The sequence below is a fragment of the Ictalurus punctatus genome, chromosome 8, assembly GCF_001660625.3.
Source record: "Ictalurus punctatus breed USDA103 chromosome 8, Coco_2.0, whole genome shotgun sequence".
NCBI classification, from domain to species: domain Eukaryota; kingdom Metazoa; phylum Chordata; class Actinopteri; order Siluriformes; family Ictaluridae; genus Ictalurus; species Ictalurus punctatus.
The window spans coordinates 7,941,173-7,960,023 of record NC_030423.2 but is presented as its reverse complement, the minus strand read 5'-3'; the positions used below and the strand labels follow the sequence as shown (position 1 = coordinate 7,960,023).

The following is an 18,851-nucleotide window of genomic DNA, read 5'->3' as shown; positions in this document are numbered from 1 at the left end:
CTGCTGTTTTAGGTGCTATATATTATCCAATTAAAACTTTATTGCTTTATACAAAATGGAGGGATTCAGAGAAAGCCTCTGCCCATTTATTCACTCATACGTTTAGCATTCACTTAAAACAGTTTCTTCTTTGGGACCATCTTGTCATTTTTAATGAGTGCAGCTTGAGAAGTTGAATAAATTATAAATGGAGAAGGACTGCAGTTGTTCTCTTCCTCGAGAAGCCATTTCACAGTTGTGCCTCCCATTCAGTTCAAGGGCTCACTATTTATTGCCATCTAGTGGTCAGATGTGCACGGGTGACTTAGAGAACATGAAACCCAACAAATGGACAAAATCTAATGATGTATAGGAGGTAACAGAATGGTATTCACCCTTTCCAAAATGATTTCTTCATATTTGTACATGCCATCACTCCCATTTACCTGTAATTAACAAAAGAACAATTCATTCATTTGCTGTGCTTTCATAATTTGCACATAAGGTTTTATACAATAAAAATTTCTTAAGACATAATGTTCAGTCACTTACAATTTTAAACAATAAATACAGCAAGTACATTCAATTCACTGAAGACTAGAGATTAGAGAAATAATTTGATTATTATTAAGACATTCTAACATCGTGGCTCACTGTTTTGGGCAATTGACTATGAAATTCTGATAGAAACCTCAAATCATCTACTTGCAGTTTTGAAGCTTTGGACAACCAAAAAAATAAAAATTCTTAACTCTATAGCAACTAAAAACTCCAAATAGTCAATGTCTGGCACTCTCCTAGTTCTATGAAAAAATTACTTGTCAAGCCTTCCCTTACAAAGGAAAGCTTTAATGCAACTGTGTTGTATAATTACAGACATGTTTGAAAGTTACCTTAACTGTGAAATTCAATCAGCTGACTAGCTTCCTAACCTTCCTAACTTTTTATTCAGGATTCTGGTCCAAACAGATGCCAAATATTCATTTTGGTAGAACAACTGTTTCATTACTACTACTACCACCACTTAGGTGAAGCCTTCAATCATAAAATACTCTTAGACAGACTCTAAAACAGGGTTGGACTTTCAGGACTGGTCCTAAATTGGTTTACATCATACTTACAAGCAGGGACTACTTTGTTGAAATAAGCATATATGAATCAAACAGATACCAATGACCTGTAGTGTTCAATAGGGTTCAGATTTTGAACCAGTTTTATTAAATTTACATGTTTGGCCTTGGCCAAATCCTACAAGTTTATGGAATATCTTACCATAGCTATGCAGACGATACTCAGATTTATTAAAATTTAGCACTCTTACCAAACAACTGTGGCTGCATTGACTATATGGCAGTGCAATAAACGTATTACCAACTAGCAAAACGCACTACAGCTAAAGAATGATAAAACTGTGAGCTGTTTATTTGAAAACAAAGACGAGTAACAGATATGCTGCCCATTTTGACTCAAATCAAAAGAACAATTCTGAAACCTAATGAAACCTTATCTTAGTTTTAGCAGTATAACAAATCACTTACTGAGACTATATCTCATATACTATAACTAAATATATAGAACTAAGAGAAACCCATCCATACTTTTATTTATACAGGGTTGATTACTGTAATGGTCAACTGAGTTCATATTAAAATGAAAAGAATGGAAAAAATTACCACAATTCTTAAATCCTTCTGTTGGCTCCCAGTATCTTACAGAATTAACTTTAAAGTACTATTATTTCACTATAAATCACTAAATGGTTTAGGAGCAACACATCAGTCTGGTATGCTCAAAAAAAAAAAAAAAACCTAGCAGGACACTCATGTCAGTAGGAACTTGTCAGTTATTGGTGTCCAAGTTAAGCACTAAAATGGTGAAGATTAGTTTCTGTGCTACTTTTAGTTTAATCCAAATTTCAGAGGGACATTTTACTCCTTTATTCGATTTTAATTGAACTAAGTTAATTGTCTTGTATGTTGCAGTTTATTTGCTTTAATAATCTCACTCACAGAAAAGTTAAAGCCAGATAATTCCACATGGCAAGCAGAGACTATTGGTTGTGTACTCCGAGAAACAGCAGATACTTACATAAGGACCTGCATCCAGTGAGTCTGCATTGACAATGATGGGAGGAGGGTTTGCCTGCAAAATAAAGAGATACACATTACCTCAGTGTGTGAGGTTGGCTTCTCACACATACACACTCACACATGCGCTCTCTCTCTCTCTCTCTCTCTTTCTCTCTCTCTCTCTCTCTCTCTCTCTCTCTCTCTCTCTCTCTCTCTCTCTCTCTCTCTCTCTCTCTCTCACACACACACACACACACACACACTCCCTCATATACGCACTGTCAGGAGCAAGGAGAAAATAAATCCACGCCATGGAAACAGCCAGTGTGCCTCCATGAAACACGGTGCATTATAACCAAGGTGTGATGCCGTAGGGAGAAGATCAGAATCAGGACTGGAGGTGTTAGGATTAAATTGGCCTGTAGTTCACCGACAACAAACTACACCTATAGCAAAAGCAATATGCTTCTATATGTTTGAATTCCCTACTGGACTACATATAATTCCATTCTTCCATCTTCTTTCATGAAGTGCTACTAAGAGGTGGTAGCATGTGCAAGATAGAGATGGATGAAATAACATGCTTCAAATTAAGTATGTCACAGACTATCATTTTCGACTACATCAATGAGGTCTCCAGAGAGAGTAAACGAGTAGACACAAAGCATCCCGAGGTCTTTCATGGCATAATAAAAGTAAACCTGGTCTTGTTTTCATCATTGATCTGACTGATACAATGAGTTCTGCTGAGTGATCAGCCTCATTGCAGATGTTTTTTCTTTTAATTGAAAGGAGGCCTACTACACTGACACAATAGCATTTAGTCATTTTCCGAACAAAAACCGTTCAAAAGCTACAAAGCAAGATTCCAAGACGAACCAAGAAATTATGAAGATGAATATACTCCAACCAGTTACTGCTGATATAACCTAAAGCTGCTTGGTGTTTCAACATTATTGTACATTAATCTTCTGCTTATACTTCCTGGAATTTATATCACCTAGCAGCACACTATCATAAGCCACCATTTTAAACAACTGAATTCTGAACTTTAGAAAAAAAAAAAAAAATGAGTGCAACAGCAATATGTGAAATTACAGCAATACACCATACTTATACACTATAGACTTTCACCTTTCACACTCTCGTTCTTTGTAATTGCAGTTTCGGGTTTTACAGTATCACATTAACTTCTTCACGTCATGCACAAAGGCCACCAGAAACACAACAGCCTTTTCTTAAACGTTTTTTGTGTTATAGGTTTCAGTTTCATCCTCAATCTCCAATTTCTTGACAGGTACACCAGGACAGGCACTCGCATTCCACACTGAATGTTCTTCCTAAGATGACACACTAAATGTACAACTGTAGCACAGCCTGGCTGATAACCTGATAACATGGCTGACTGGCCAAAGAAAATAAACACCCATTATTTAGCAAATACATTGATAAACAATACAGTAACAAACTACAGTGCTTCATAAATGAGCTTCATTATTTTCATTTGTAGTCATGTATTATAATTATTAATATGTTCCGATATCTCTGATTAATCTTTTTTAAACAGACAGCCAAATCCATTCTCTACTAATAAAGATCATGTTAAGACCATGGCACTTTACAGTGGAATTTTCTGAAATACTATAGGAGACATGATGTTTCCTGAAATTCACAGGCTTGGATATAAGCAAACCAAGTATAGCATAAAAACCTACCACTTTGTTTATAAATAACCATTATTTCATTGTACAATAAGATTTCTTGCATCACACTTCTTCTTAAGAAACATTTTTATGTCTTTATTTCTAATCATTCAAAGGAATCACAAGGATCTGAGAGGTTTAAGCAACGTGATGCACGCCCTCACTTACTTGAAAAGGCAGATATGGACCAATATTGTCCATTCGACATAAAATGTTGGAAGGTGTCCAGATGTGGCAGAAGGGTAGAGAAGGACCATGGGTGGAATTAACCAAATCTGGATAAGATTATCATAAATCCCTTAATTTCCTTTTAATTCAAAAACTAATGATAAGAGGCTGTTCTCTAGCCAGCTGTCACTGCTCACATCTCTCCAGCTGCAGTAAAGGAATCAGGGCCATGGACACAAAATGCTGGTTGGGTATTTGATTTATTGCAGCTGCTGCTTATTTAGAAAATGAATTAATACTAGCGCCCATCCCTGACAGCCTTTCCCAGTTGGACTTGGTTACAGACCTGTGGGATTACAATGTGGGCTCTCGATGAACCTTCGTGAGTGGTGGGACGTGCCATAGCCAAATTGTTAAATAATCAATGTATTCCCATGGCAACAGCTACCCAAGCTACCCAGGATCCTCCTCTCAGTCTCTCTCTCTCTCTCTCTCTCTCTCTCAGTGCACAGTGCTGATTTGTGCTCTCTCAGATTTGTGCTTCATGCTTTTTATGAAAATAGCTACTACAAGATATATCAGTCAACATGTTTTGTAGAACAAAACTACAAGATTTCTTTTGTCAAGATATCAAACATATTTTAGGTAATGGGTCACGTTACACTTGGCCCAGTGTCAAGTGGGCCAGAAAAATATAAATCAGTTTAGTAGAACAATAACACATCCACAACTCTTAAATGTTATAATTTATTAATGTATGTATTAATATATCTGAAAAGTACATTCTGAACATACAGTCAGGTCCATAAATATTTGGACATTTTAAGCTGTCTACCACAGAATACTGGAGTATTAAATATCATTTAAAGACTTTCAGCTTTAATCTGGAGGCATTTACGTCCAGCGGTGTAGGAATTACAGCACCGCCACCGCCCTCGTTTTTTAAGGGATCAAAAGTAATTGGGCAAACTAACAATCATAAATGAAACTTTATTTTTTTAAATACTCAATACTTTTATTTATTAAATATTTTATACTTGGCTTCAAATCATTTGTAACCAATGATTGCCTGAACCAGACCTCACCAGACACTGGGTTTCTTCCCTGGTGATGATCTGCCAGGCCTTTACGGCAGCTGTATTCAGTTCCTGCTTTATGGACCTGACTGTCTATCACCTGAAAAGACAGATTGCTACTCATTACCAAGAAAACTAAATTTCCAAAGTATACTTCCCCTTGAATCTTTCCACATTTTTGTAGTATTACAACATAGAGCTGAAATTGACTTAATTGGGATTTCATGTCATGCATTAGCATTCGTCCTTGCTGGAAAGAGACATAAGATATAAGGTTCCTATGTATAAAATGAAAAAATGCTTTCTTATAAAAGGCAAACTGATGCTCATTTGAAGATCACGCTAGTTGCTTTAAAGGAGCCACTACCTGACATACTCCAGAAACAGACCTTCAGCATACTACAGTTAGCACATTGGAAGGCAAAGAGACATGGCTGTATGGTCAAATTTTTTAGCTTGCTAATAAAGAATCACATATCATTAGCACATTTTTTCAGAAGCCAAGTTTGTGGCCCTGAATTCAGTAGCCAAGTTTGTGGCCCTTTCAATTCAGTAGCCAAGTTTGTGGCCCTTTCAATTCAATTACAATCCACAAGATGTTTTAAATTTAGAAAACAGATTCATAATTCATTAGATGGACCCAATCAGAACCTTTATCAGGCTGGTCAATGCCCATGGGTTATAGGTTTAATACCCCTGGCATAGATATTAATAAATGACTATAAAGTATATCCACAATTAGAGTCCAAATTCACACATATTCATAGCACATAAAAACTTATTCTAATCTGTGACACACTCAGAAACCAAATTCTCAATGAATATCCAAATAATCTTTTACTTATTTGCATCACCAGTTGTAAAAAAAAATAAAAATAAAATAAAAATAAAAACAACTAATGTTACAGTGTACAGAGCTTAGTAGCCTGTGCATAAATTCTACTGTATTTTAACACTGTAATAGTAAAAGTCTTTGCCTCCATATTGACAGTCTTTGCTTTTTTGACAGGATGATCACTTTTACATGACTTTTACATCACCCTGATTAAAGAGAGAGGAATCTATTTAGTTTGCATGCTTCTTGAGCTTCAGCCCAGGGCAGCAATAAAGAGACTTGGCAACGGTTGTGTGAGGTGTTCTCATATTGTGTGAGGTGTTCTCATCTCAGTCATACAGCGATAGATAGATGGACAGATCAACATATAGACAGATAGAGAGAGAGAGAGAGAGAGAGAGAGAGAGAGAGAGAGAGAGAGAGAGAGAGAGAGAGTCTTCACTGAGATTTCATATAAGCCGCACTGCAATCCAATCAATAGAGACCCAATTACAATGCACCCAACATCCCATTCATGCTCAGGCATGGTTGCTGAGAAGGAGAGAGGGAGAGGGATAGAGAGAGAGAGAGAGAGAGAGAGAGAGAGAGAGAGAGAGAGAGAGAGAGAGAGAGAGAGAGAGAGAGATATGAAGGCTAAATGAAGAAGGCTAATCAAATGTTTTTTCGTCCAAGGACAAGTCACATTTCATATATGAGAATGTAGAATTCACAGGATTTAAACTACATAATGCCATAAATGTGCTATCTCTGTTTTTCCAAAAACAACCACAGTAATTTCAAAAGTGAAGATGTAATAATACAGGCTATGCTTTTTGAAGTTACCACTTTCTACTAATGTATATTTTTTGCCGATTGGGGTGATGTCATCAGCAGCATTTTCCCTTCGTTATGTAATGTTGATGAAGTGTACCCTGTGAACACCTATATGAGCTTCTGAGGGGTCAATGGTTTGACCTTGAGCTCAACACACAAAGAAACCCTGAAATAATGACAATAGGTATCACAGACGAAGCAATATACAAAGTGTGGATTTCGATTGAGGTTTTACAGTCATAGCCAGGCTGATATCTGAACAATATCGTGTGTATTTGAAGATGGCGATGCTCTTCTATGTTTCTGATCTCATACAATGTTTGTCACATGCAGCCTGGCTGAGATTGATATGAAACACGTGGACACTGAGTTAATAATCTACCCCACCAATATCTGATCACACTGCTTCCATGCTATTTTAATTACTGCAGCAGCAGCACCGTAATCATCTCTATCTTATCAATGAGGATGCATCCTCTATTTAAACCGAAATAAATCATTATGCTGCTTTCCTTGTCCAAAGCAGAACCTGAACCAGATGATCAATGACATACAGTGATATATGATAAATTACTGTAGATTGGACTTATGTACTTTCTTTCGTTTCTTTTATTTGTAAATTTTAGAGTACATCGTTCTCATAGACACTACACGTGGAAGAGCTGCCAAAACTGGACAATATATTAATGCCTATATCAGTTTGGCTGTAATGATAAGGATTTGAGACCATTGCGTGTTGCTTCTCATTTGGCTGGAATCCTTGGTTGCTAGGATAAGAGCACTGTTTGCTGTACTGTGCTGGTTCTGCTGATAAATGGATATAACCAAGAATAGATGAGCTCAAATTTTTCCTTCTGGGTGCAAAAACATATTAGGGCAAGCAAATACACTGACAGTGAATTATACTATATAATACAGGGCTGCACTCTGATCAAGATAAAGTAGTTAGTGAAGGTGATGGATTAAAAAAACAACAACAACACACACACAAACAGACTGTCTACTAGGATGTTTAAGTCATTAATATTTTCTCGTCCTTATTTAATGTTACTAAAGTGGACCTGGGCTTAGCTATCTGTTCTGTTATATTGAACGCAGATTGTTAATCTACAGTCATACTTTTCAACTGGTCATTTTATGTGAAATGTTATAATCAATATAAGTGTATATTGTTTTAGAATTACTCTCAATATTGTGTTCTTGACAAATATTATTCCTGAATTAGTCAAATGTTTGCTAACAATTACACACAGACTAAACTCAAAGGCTCAAAACATTATGCCCTTTCAAAGGCCTTCCAGAAAGATGGTTCTGACACCCTGAAGGCATTGTGGGGACTGACAGAAAGACATTTGGCAGGCGAGCACACAGAAGCAGCTTGCAGGTCATCAAAACACAGAGGGCTTCTATGGGATCTGCTATTAAAACAAACAAGCACAGATGATAGGGGCATGTCTTGCTCTTAGCATGGAAGAAAGGCCTGATCCTCTATTCCATCCTTCCTGACTTGCCCGAGGGACTAGCTCTCCATCCTTCACTCCAACACACCCACACAGCTCCATTCACTCAGTGTGCTTGTGTTGAGTTTGGCTGACAAATTTGTGTAGGTGTGGAAAGTGATGAAGATTTACAGTAAGTAGGACAACGACAACAAAAAAAAAGTGCAGAAAACAAGGACTGTGCCACTACTTTCTCTCTCCATAATTATGTAAAATAATTATATATTTGTGTACACACACACTTCCATATGTTGGCATATTTACTGCCAAAAGGTCATAAAATGCTTTTGTTTTAAATATCTGTGTCAGATCAAATATTGCCAAAACAATCTGCCTACCACAGAGGGGCCATATTTGCAGTCTCTTTTGGGCACCTTTGGATGGAAAGAAGAGTCTCGGAGCACAAGCCTACAGCATGTACAGTATATCCACTGAGATCAGCGCTTGCGTTGCTGAAACACACATAAGTATCACACCCACCAATCTGAGATCACACAGATTAACAATTTTCACACAATCACCATCAGAGAGGAAGAGCTGTGATAATTCAATGTACCAAGAACAAAGAAAAATAATTTAATTCCTAGTGAGTGGTATTTCTTTTTGGAACCCAGCTGGCTATGAAAAAAGTGACTTACATAACACCATGCAGAATGTTCGGTTCCATTTAGATTTCATTTGAAACAAACCTTTTTCCATATTTATTCTATACTCACAGTCCAATTTAAAAGGAACACATGTACACCTGCTCATTTATGCAGTTTTCCAATCAGCCAATCATGTGGCAGCAACACAATGCATAACATTATGCAGACACAGGGTCAGTGCATGTTCACATCAACCATCAGAATGGGGAAACGTGTGATCTGTGGGACTTTAACCATGGCGTAGGTTGTTGGTGCCAGATGGGCTGGTTTGAATATTTCAGAAACTGCTGATCTCCCGGGATTTTCACACACACAACAGTCTCTAGAGTTTACACAGTAAGGTGCAAAAAAGAAAAAAAAGAAAAAACATTAAGTGAGTGATAGTCCTGTGGGTGGAAATGCTTTGTTGATATGAGAGGTCAGAGGAAAATGGCCAGTTGGTTCGAGCTGCCAGGAAGGCAGCACAAAATACACAAAACATCAACCCTTGAGGTGGATGGGCAACAACAGCAGAAGACCACACTGGGTTCTACTCCTGTCAGCCAAGAACAAGAATCTGAGGCTATCATGGGCACAGACTCATCCAAACTAGACAGTTAAAGATTAGGGGGGGAAAATTACCCAGTCTTTTTTCCAATCTTCAACTGTCCAGTTTGAGTGAGCCTGTGCCCAGTCTAAAATCTCTGATTTGCTCTAATGGAATCTCACAATCCGCTGCTATGTATGCTCACATCTACCTGAAGTGTAGAAGTTATGCTAGAGGGCTAAAATACAGTGTAGAGAACAAAAGGATCACATCTGGTCACTTCCAATGTAGGTATTTTATTACCAGATATATTTACATTTACAGCAACTCAATCTGTATTCTCTGTGTACTTTGTTATATAATCTGTGTATGCTGATCTCCAGTCTGTCAAAAATGAATAGTGTTAGCACACTAGCTAAAATGCAGTGCAATAAATATACACACAGGATTAAGCAGGTGCCTCGAATGACTCTGTCTCCCCTGATACAAGAGATTAAATACAAAAATATGGAGAAACTCACCACAAGTCAACAATCTTGTTTTGTTGCTTAGTCACTAACCAGGTATCATTTGTCCCCTAGATCTACATCAGCACATAAAGTTAGTGATGCAAAGCACCATAGTACACATGACCCATATGGGAGCGACAATGTCCCATTGCATACAGTGCTGTGAAAAAGTATTTGCCCCTTTTCTCTGACTTCTGTTTTTGTGTATATCTCACACTAAATTATTTCAGAAATTAAAATCAAATCTAAGATAAGACAAAGGCAACCTGAGTAAACACAAAATACAGTGATTAAATGATAATGCTATTTATTGAAGCAAAAAAGTTATCCTATATGAACTGGGCCTGTGTGAAAATGTATTTGCCCCTGTAGTTACTAATTCCCCAAATCTATGAAACTGCATTCATAATGGGGTTCAGCTGGACTAGAAACAACCAGGCCTGATTACTGCAAACCCTGTTCAATCAAATCAACACTTAAATAGAACTTTTTCAACAGCATGATGTTGGTTAAAAGGTCTTAGCCAGTAACGCAATATGCCAAAGTTGAAAGAAATTTCAGAAATGATGAGGAAGAAGGTGATTGAAATACATCAGTCTGGGAAGGATTACAAAGTTATTTCAAAGGCTCTGGGACTCCAAGGAACCACAGTGAGAGCCATTATCTCCAAATGGAAAAAGTCGGCACAGTAGTGAACCTTCCCAGAAGTGGCCGACCTTCCAAATTTCCTCAAAGAGCACACAACGACTCATTCAGGAAGTCACAAAAGAGCCAAGAACAACATCAAAGGACCTACAGGCCTCTCTTGCATCAATAAAGGTCACTGTTCATGACTCCACTCTCAGAAAGACACCGGGCAAAAATGGTATCATTGGAAGAGTCTCGATGTGAAAACCACTGCTAACCCAGAAGAACATTAAGGCTTGTCTGAATTTTGCCAAAACACACCTTGATGATCCTCAAAACTTTTGGGAGAATGTTCTGTGGACTGATGAGTCGAAAGTGGAAGACTGTTTGGAAGACATGGGCCCCGTTTCACTGGCATAAACCAGAATTCGACTACAAGAACATCATACTTACAGTCAAGCATAGTGGTGGAAGTGTGATGGTGTGAGAATGCTTCGCTGCTTCAGGGCCTGAGCAACTTGCAATAATTTCGAGAAACATGAATTCTGTTCTCTACCAGAAAATCCTAAAGAAGAATATCTGCTCTTCAGTCTATAAATTGAAACTCAAGCGCAACTGGATTATGCAGCAAGACAATGATCCAAAGCCTAGGAGTAAGTCCTAGTCTAAGCACTAGTCCTAGAAGTGAAAGACTGATCTACAGTTATTGGAAGCATTTGGTTGCAGTTACTGCTGCTAAAGGTGGCACAACCACATTTTATGTTTAAGGGGACAATTAGTTTTTCACATGGGTGATAAGTGTTGGATAACTGTTTTTGCTTGAGTAAAAAAAAAAATCAAATAAAAACTGTATTGTGTGTTTAATCAGGTTGCCTTTGTTTTATGTTGTATTTCGTTTGAAGGTGTAAAACTATTTAGTATGAGATATACACAAAAACAGAAGAAATCAGGATCAGGAAATTCTTGTATATGTACAGTATGTCTCATTCTGTTAATTCTTATTTACATATTTAAAGTGATCTGATTCAAATTACTGCACAGTGTTTTAATATTTATCATACCACAGTGTGGCTGAATTCTCGAATCTGATTGGTCAGAAGGTGTGCATTATCTGCATTATCTGTATAACCACAAAGCTCAGATAGTAGTTCCAGCTGTAACATGAACAATAGCTTTATATTAATGCGCTCATTCAATGTTATTGTTGCCATAGTAACAGCTCATACACAGGGATGACGCTGTATAGTGGAAACTCCACATAATCTAAGACTAATAAAAAACAGATTTAAAAACATGTGGTTGTTTAACAAAGGAAAATAAATAATCGTTCATGTGGTGACTTTTTTGTTGTTGCTATTTATTCAACATTTATCTATGGAGTCAGAGCTTTCTAACAGTCACCGTTTTTTTTTTACAGTCAAAGTCTTCAGGACAGAGGAGTTTATGTTTTCTTGGTAAAATGACACTTTCACTGTGTTTTTAAGAGAGAACGAGTAATAGAGAGTGAGAGCGAGAATGAGAGAGAGAAAATGAGAGAGAGAATGCGATGTTGTGATAACAGGAACTAACTTTTCTTGCGGACGTTCCACAACATTAAATCTCAACAAGAAACCGAGGTGAGACTGTGCACCACTGCAGTATACAGTATGCAGGCTTAAATAAATTATAGGCATACACTGCACAATAAAGCATGAATATTGTATTTTGAGTGAGTGAGTGAGTGAGTAAGTGAGTAAATGAATGAATGAGTGATTGAGTTACAAACTTATTTCTTGAGGTCTATCACTCCATTAAATCGAATCCTAAGTTCTTGTTCTTCCTTCTTCCCTTTTTACTTTGTTTACTCTTTCACATTCTTTTATTCTAGTCGTAATGGGCCACATTTATCAAGCTGGATACAAACATTTATGAGTACATTTTTAGTACGAGCATTTACATAAGGAATTGGCACATGGCATTCATGTAAATCCCATCAATTTGGAAAAATGTTCATGTTCTACTCGTGCTCCTGAGTGTGTGTAAATTTAGACATAAGCAGACTAACTAATGCAAACCTCACCTTAATCAACTTCAAATCATAGAATTTGCCTGGATTACTACACTTTCATGTCTGGAATAGACATTCAGGTTTAAATTGCTTGTTTTTATTACATTTATAGTATTTAGCTCAAACATTTACACACAACTTTACTAAAAGATTTATAAATGAGTATATCGGGGCGTGATGACATTAAATATTTCTGAGCTGGCGTGTGATGTGTGCATACAAAATTCTGGCCAATTCAGACCCGACAATCCTGACATTGCACTGACTTACTATTACAGGATTGTGAGGTCGACTTTTTTCATTATTTTTTTTGTACTCCGACTCAATAATCATGGGTGTTTGTTTTTCATTTTCAAAAAAAAAAAACAACAAAAAAAAAACCTTATGCACGGTAGCTTTAATTACTCAAGACATCTATGACTAGCCCTGCATTAGACCCCATTTAGGGTATTACATCTTGGTTTTTAATTTAATAATTCACCCAAGGTAATTACATAAATGACTCTTGCACAATCCATATTCCCTAAGGACAATTTGAGAGGGGAGTATTTTTAAATTGTGTTTGGAGCTGAGAAGTAATCACCTAGAAGTGAGTGAAAGTTTCGAAATGCTGAACAACTATTATAAACAGATTACAAATAGGTATAAGCATCACTACATATTGTAAGGCACCTCAAAATGATTGAGTTCAATGTAGGTTTTATCTCCTATATTTGCTGTAAGAAATGATTGTACATTCTAACTCCAGGCTGTTCCCAGCGAGTCAGCAAAACATTAACAGAAAAATATTAGTATAATGAGTAAGGTATGAGTAGCCTTTGGTTGCTTCATTTTCTCTGGCCCAGGGCATCACCCAACCCACTGACATCATCCTCAATTGCATTTGGATTCAAATGATTACATAATTAGAATTTTAATGGCAAATATTAATCCACATAGGACCTGTATTCGATTTTATAATCTGGATTTCAACAATCTGTTCATAGTGTGATGTGTTACACAAGTACCATGTTACACTGATGCAGAAGATCAACCCAAGATGCTATAAGCTTATTTACGTGCTTGTGTAAACATCCAGAATGCAGTCTCGCAGTCTCTTCCTATTAGGCAGAGCGAGGCTAATATGGAGCTCAATTCAGACTGCACCATGGCAACAACAGCAGTGTCTGGCAAAGCTCCCCTCCTACCCAGCACCAAAGTGGATGCAGCATTAATGTGGGACTGTGTGTGTGTTTGTGATATGTGATGTAGGTTTGCATGATTAGGATGCATGATGCACTTCTCATAACACCCAGGACAAGTAATTACACACTTGTTTTTTTTTTTTTTTTGTTTGTTTGTTTTAAAATAAATAAATAAATAGGCAACCACGTCTTCATGCTGTAACAACATTTTAATGGTGTCTATTTTTTTCTGCTTTCCTGCAAGTCACGAAGTCATGATGACTAATATCACATAAACTACTTTTTTTTCCTCCAAATGCAGGGTGAAACACAACAGAAAGATCGACAGTGTGCTCTATCTACATATTTCACATCTACATAGACAAATTAAGGGGAAAGTTAAGTTGGGACACCACAAGCTGCCAGAGCAGTTTCATGTGCCTTGGCACAGATTCTACAAGTGTCTAGAACTGTACTGGAGGTATGAACACTATTCTTCCAAAGGGTATTGCGTCAGTTGGTGTTTTGATAATGGTGGTGAAGAGTGCTGTCTAAAGACCAAAATCTGTGTTCAAGTGGGTTAAGATCTGGTGATCGTGAAGACCACAGCATATGATTTACACTATTTTCATATTCATCAAACCATTTAGTGACAAATTAAGTGTGGTAAGGTCAATCAACAGACCTTAAACCGATTGAGCATGCATTTCACCTCCTCAGGAGCAAACTGAAGGAAGAAACCCCCTCGAAACAAACAACAACTGAAAAAGGCTGAGGTAAAAGCCAAGAAAAGAAACACAATTGAATAAACCAACAATCTGGGTATGTAAAGGAGTCACAGGGTTGATGCAGTTACTGCAAGCAAGGGATATGCAACCAAATATTAAGTGTTACAGTATTTACTTTAATTTACTTCAAGACTTATCAGATCCTATACTTTTGCTCACCTATAAAGTGGGTGGTCTGATACAAAAGGTTCTATGTTTTATCTTGTTTAACACATCAAGATGAAAATACCAGGAAATAAAATCTGAAATCCTAAACTCTCATCTCATATCAATCTTTGGATTTCAAACCCAAATGTCTTTGGTGTATAGCAAAAAGAAAGGAATTTTTTAACACATCTAAAAGTAAATACCAGGAAATAAAAATGAAATACTAATCTCTTGTCTCCTTGCCGTTCCAATAGTTTCGGAGGAGACTGTATTACAAACCCAAAATGAAGAGCAATAATTAAAGACTAATTTATGCCTGCCAATTACAAAACGATCAAAGCCCTAAAGCTTATATTTAATTGCAACAATATTTATAGTGTGGACTACTATACAGAGGATGCAATTCCAGTGTAACATTGTGTTCCTGCCTACTTACCATGAAACACTGAAAAACTTTGATAATGCTGCATGGTAATCTAGCATGTAATCTTTACAGTTTACATACGCAATCTTCTCATGGCAATTGCCAGCAGCTGAGACTCTCTGAGACGAGAGATGCACTGCTTAAACCTTATCTGTCTGAAGTTATATGGTGAATAAACATGTCGAGCAGGGCTGCAGTGTGTATAGATTTAAACTGTACATTATATTATCTGTTAAATTTCCACTTGGGAAAAAAAATGACATTTGCAACACTCAAATGCTGCATAAACCAACACCAAGATGTCACCATAACTCACTACTGAAATGCACTACTGTTCTTACTCTGAAACTGGCTCTGAATGTTCATTGTTTCATAGAGGGCTACATGACCATGGCTATGATTAAGCATTTCTTTCTTTCTTTCTTTCTGTCTCTCTCTCTGTTTGTCTGTCTGTCTGTCTGTCTGTCTATCTATCTATCTATCTATCTATCTATCTAACTAACTAACTAACTAACTACAGTATGTAGTATGGGGCTGTTTGTATATTAGTGAGAAATGGAACTCTGTGCACCTGCGTATGGGTAAATTGCAAAGTCAACCTTCTGTGAATGAGTGGCTTTGCAATAAGGAGTATTCTAGCCTCACAGTCTACCCCATGATGCTTTGGAATAGTATGAACAAAATTTATGTCTAAAATGTATAAAATTATGACCAGTTCAGCAAAGAATAAGCACTGTTAAAAGCACCTACAGACACCCACAAAACAAAGAGGAGATAAGCAAAGAGGAGGAAAGCTTTAAGAAGCTCTGTAGTGTTATTGATTGCATTGCAATGGATGCAGCTTCCATGATCAAATGTGGGAGCTAGGATACAGTTAGGTGCAGATGCACAGCTATTTTAGATAACGCCTGCCACAGTGTGGGGTATAGACAGGATCCAAAACGGGATGATGAAACCCCAGCACATTTCTGGTCTGAACCTGATACAATGCTTCACTGTGATGATAACCTTTAACTAGTGGGTGGTGGAGAGTGGATGGCATAACACAAAAGCTGTAATAGTGCCCAAAAAAGGGCTTTTAGTGGCATGCACGCACACCTGTTTTTTCCTGTCATCATATTCAAAGCCTCAAGAGCTGAATCATAACCAGTATGGTTGCACTTCCAGGCCAATCCACCAGAGGTCTCAGTTATCAGAGTTCTAACCTGTTGTCATGGTTACTAATTATTCATGTGGAGGGCAGTACTGTATTGCCTATATAAACCTCATCGCCTCATTGTTTGTTCCGAAGTCTTGCCAGTTACCTAATGAGTCTGAGCGTCTGTTTTCTTTTTTGTGCCTACTTTTGCTTGGACTTCCTGAGATCTATGTATGGAAATTTAAATGCTGATAAGATTTTGACTTGTTTATTGTTTATCAGGATCCACTGCCTTAGATTTTGTATATCTGTAGACCATATGACTTTTACTAAAACTCTGCACATAGATCCTTAACACAGTCTTCATTGTTATGATCAGAATAAAGGAATTAAAGTATGCAGGATACAAACAAATGGCACTCCCATTCTCTTTGTAAATAACACAAGCATAACATATGACTGACAAGGTCACAGTGGATCAGACCCTATCCCATGAACACTGGGTGTGAGGATGGGATGCCAGCTCATGCACACACTTATTCATATCTTGGACAAGCAATTTAGCTTACCTGATACATATCTTGGGGATGTTTTGTGATGCGGGAGGAAACCAGAGAACCCAGAAGAAACCTGTAGTTTTATGACAAGTCCTATAAAGCCTGGACCAGGCAGCTCTTTCAACATGTACAGAAGCACTATCTACACAATATACATACTTAACCTAAGCCTTTATTTATGTGCTCAATATATATATATATATATATTTAGTTAACCGTGGACAGATTTTAATGTTATCTGGTCGGCTTTTTGATGTTACTAAAACAGAAGTAAGACAGATGGTTTTGTGTCACTTAACAGAGGGCAAAAACGATTGGTTTTGTGTGTGTATGTGTGTATGTTTTGTATAAAGACATGATCATATCACCACTGGTGACCAAAGTTTCTCTACTTCTCATGGTCATTGCTTTCCACTCCCATCAAAGAAACATCAAAGAAACATCCCATCTATTTTTCCTAGTCTTTTTCTCAGGAACAGACATTTTAGCCCTTCTCAAAGTGGATGAAAGCCAATTTCTTTAACTGTGCAAATAAATATTGTAGTGTGCACCTTGTCTCCCCAGTTCCATAGTGCATTTGCTGTGATTTACTGTGCTCCCCTCCTCCTTTATGAGGTCCGTACATTATGCATTAAGAAAGGTTTCCAGAGAAAGGTTGTGTTCATTGCCTATATACAGTGTGTATACTGTATATATGGAGCACTGACTGATCATGTATGACATTCCATCAAAGCAGTTTACAGTTAGGTAGGCTGACATAATTACTGATAATTAGCTGGGAAATGAGCTAGATAGCTAACTTTATTCAGAAAAATTATCTATACAGACTTTCTAAATATGATCTCTTCTAACTAGAGCTGTATAGTACATCTATAGGTAGAATGATTTTATGAACCATATTTCATTTTCTGTATTATTTCTATAATATTTCTACACAGATGGTAAGACTGATGTAGTCTTGGTATAGTAATATTATAAAATAGCTTTTTTTTATTTATTTATTTATGACAGACTTGCATATTATATCATATCATTATTTTAGGTAGCCCTGCTCCCAAACGACCAGAGGAGTCTAAGCATGCAGTGGTTGCCTTAGCAATGCTGTCCTGGCTCAGTCAATCACATGTCTGCCCTCTGCATTGCTCAATTAATTTTCATAATCTTGCCCTGGAGCCTCTTGGAAATTTGTGCGATGGGATCTCAGGCGCTCCTGTTTAGGAAAATCTTTGACAGGATGGTAGAATCTGATTAGTCTTTTGTGTCTTACGCCATGTAGTAATTAAATAAGCTACAATTCAGCATGTTTTTTAAAAATGTGATCTTATAAATCAGTTTACGAGACTGGAAACTGAAGAAAAGTTGCTATCAAGACAAAATTTTAAGGTGCACTAATTAAGATTCCTGAACTTCAGTGAAAACCTTAAAAGCTTTGCCAGATTTGAAAGGCCTTTAGAATTTGATTGATTTGATATGTATGTCTTACTGTGGAGAATAAGATAGTTAGCCTAATGTAGAACAGGTAGTATATAGACAGAGACTTGTATGTCTTTTATGACAATAAATGTCAAGTACAGTGAAACTTGTCTTCTTCACAGGTTAAGGGCCTTGGATTCAAAGAACACAACACTGATACTTAGCAATGAGCTCAAGGTCTTCTGATTTCTATAAGTTGAGGAACAATACTGCATAATTATGTAGCTACAAAGTCTAATGTACCTTCATACATTATTACAATAATAGTTCATGCAATAACACATGAAACGACACAACTTTAGATAATAAACGCTTTAACACTGTCTCAGATCACATACTTCTGTAATGCTTAGGTACTGTACTTTACTGTAAGTATTGTGTTCACACTTCAATGATGCTTCAATTCAATGAGATGTAGTATAATGTTAATACCCGAAGTGTCAAATGTTTTTGTACTTTTTGCACAGTGGTAGGAGCCTGAATTACATGGCAACTCCAGTCACTGGAGTTTAACAACGGCTGACCCACATAACATGAGTAACAGAGAATATTAAATAAATGTGAGTTGTGAAACTGGACATATTTGTGAATCAATGCTTATATTTCCCACTGTTCCAGCAAATCCAACCTCCTGCATTCTGACTGCTTAGTAGTTCTTACTCA

At 37.1% G+C, this 18,851-nt stretch overlaps 1 protein-coding gene across 15 annotated transcripts in view; it reads right to left on the bottom strand.

The window, feature by feature from the left end:
* dlg3 (discs, large homolog 3 (Drosophila)) overlaps positions 1–18,851 on the bottom strand; it is a 94,327-nt gene that overhangs the window by 40,689 nt on the left and 34,787 nt on the right. For all 15 annotated transcript variants that reach the window (XM_053682221.1, XM_053682226.1, XM_017474275.2 and 12 more), the window contains 2 exons: positions 2,068–2,121; positions 375–425 (listed from right to left, as the gene is read on the bottom strand). In XM_053682221.1, coding sequence (XP_053538196.1) covers positions 375–425; positions 2,068–2,121 — 105 coding nt within the window. The remainder of the gene's footprint in view (positions 1–374; positions 426–2,067; positions 2,122–18,851) is intronic.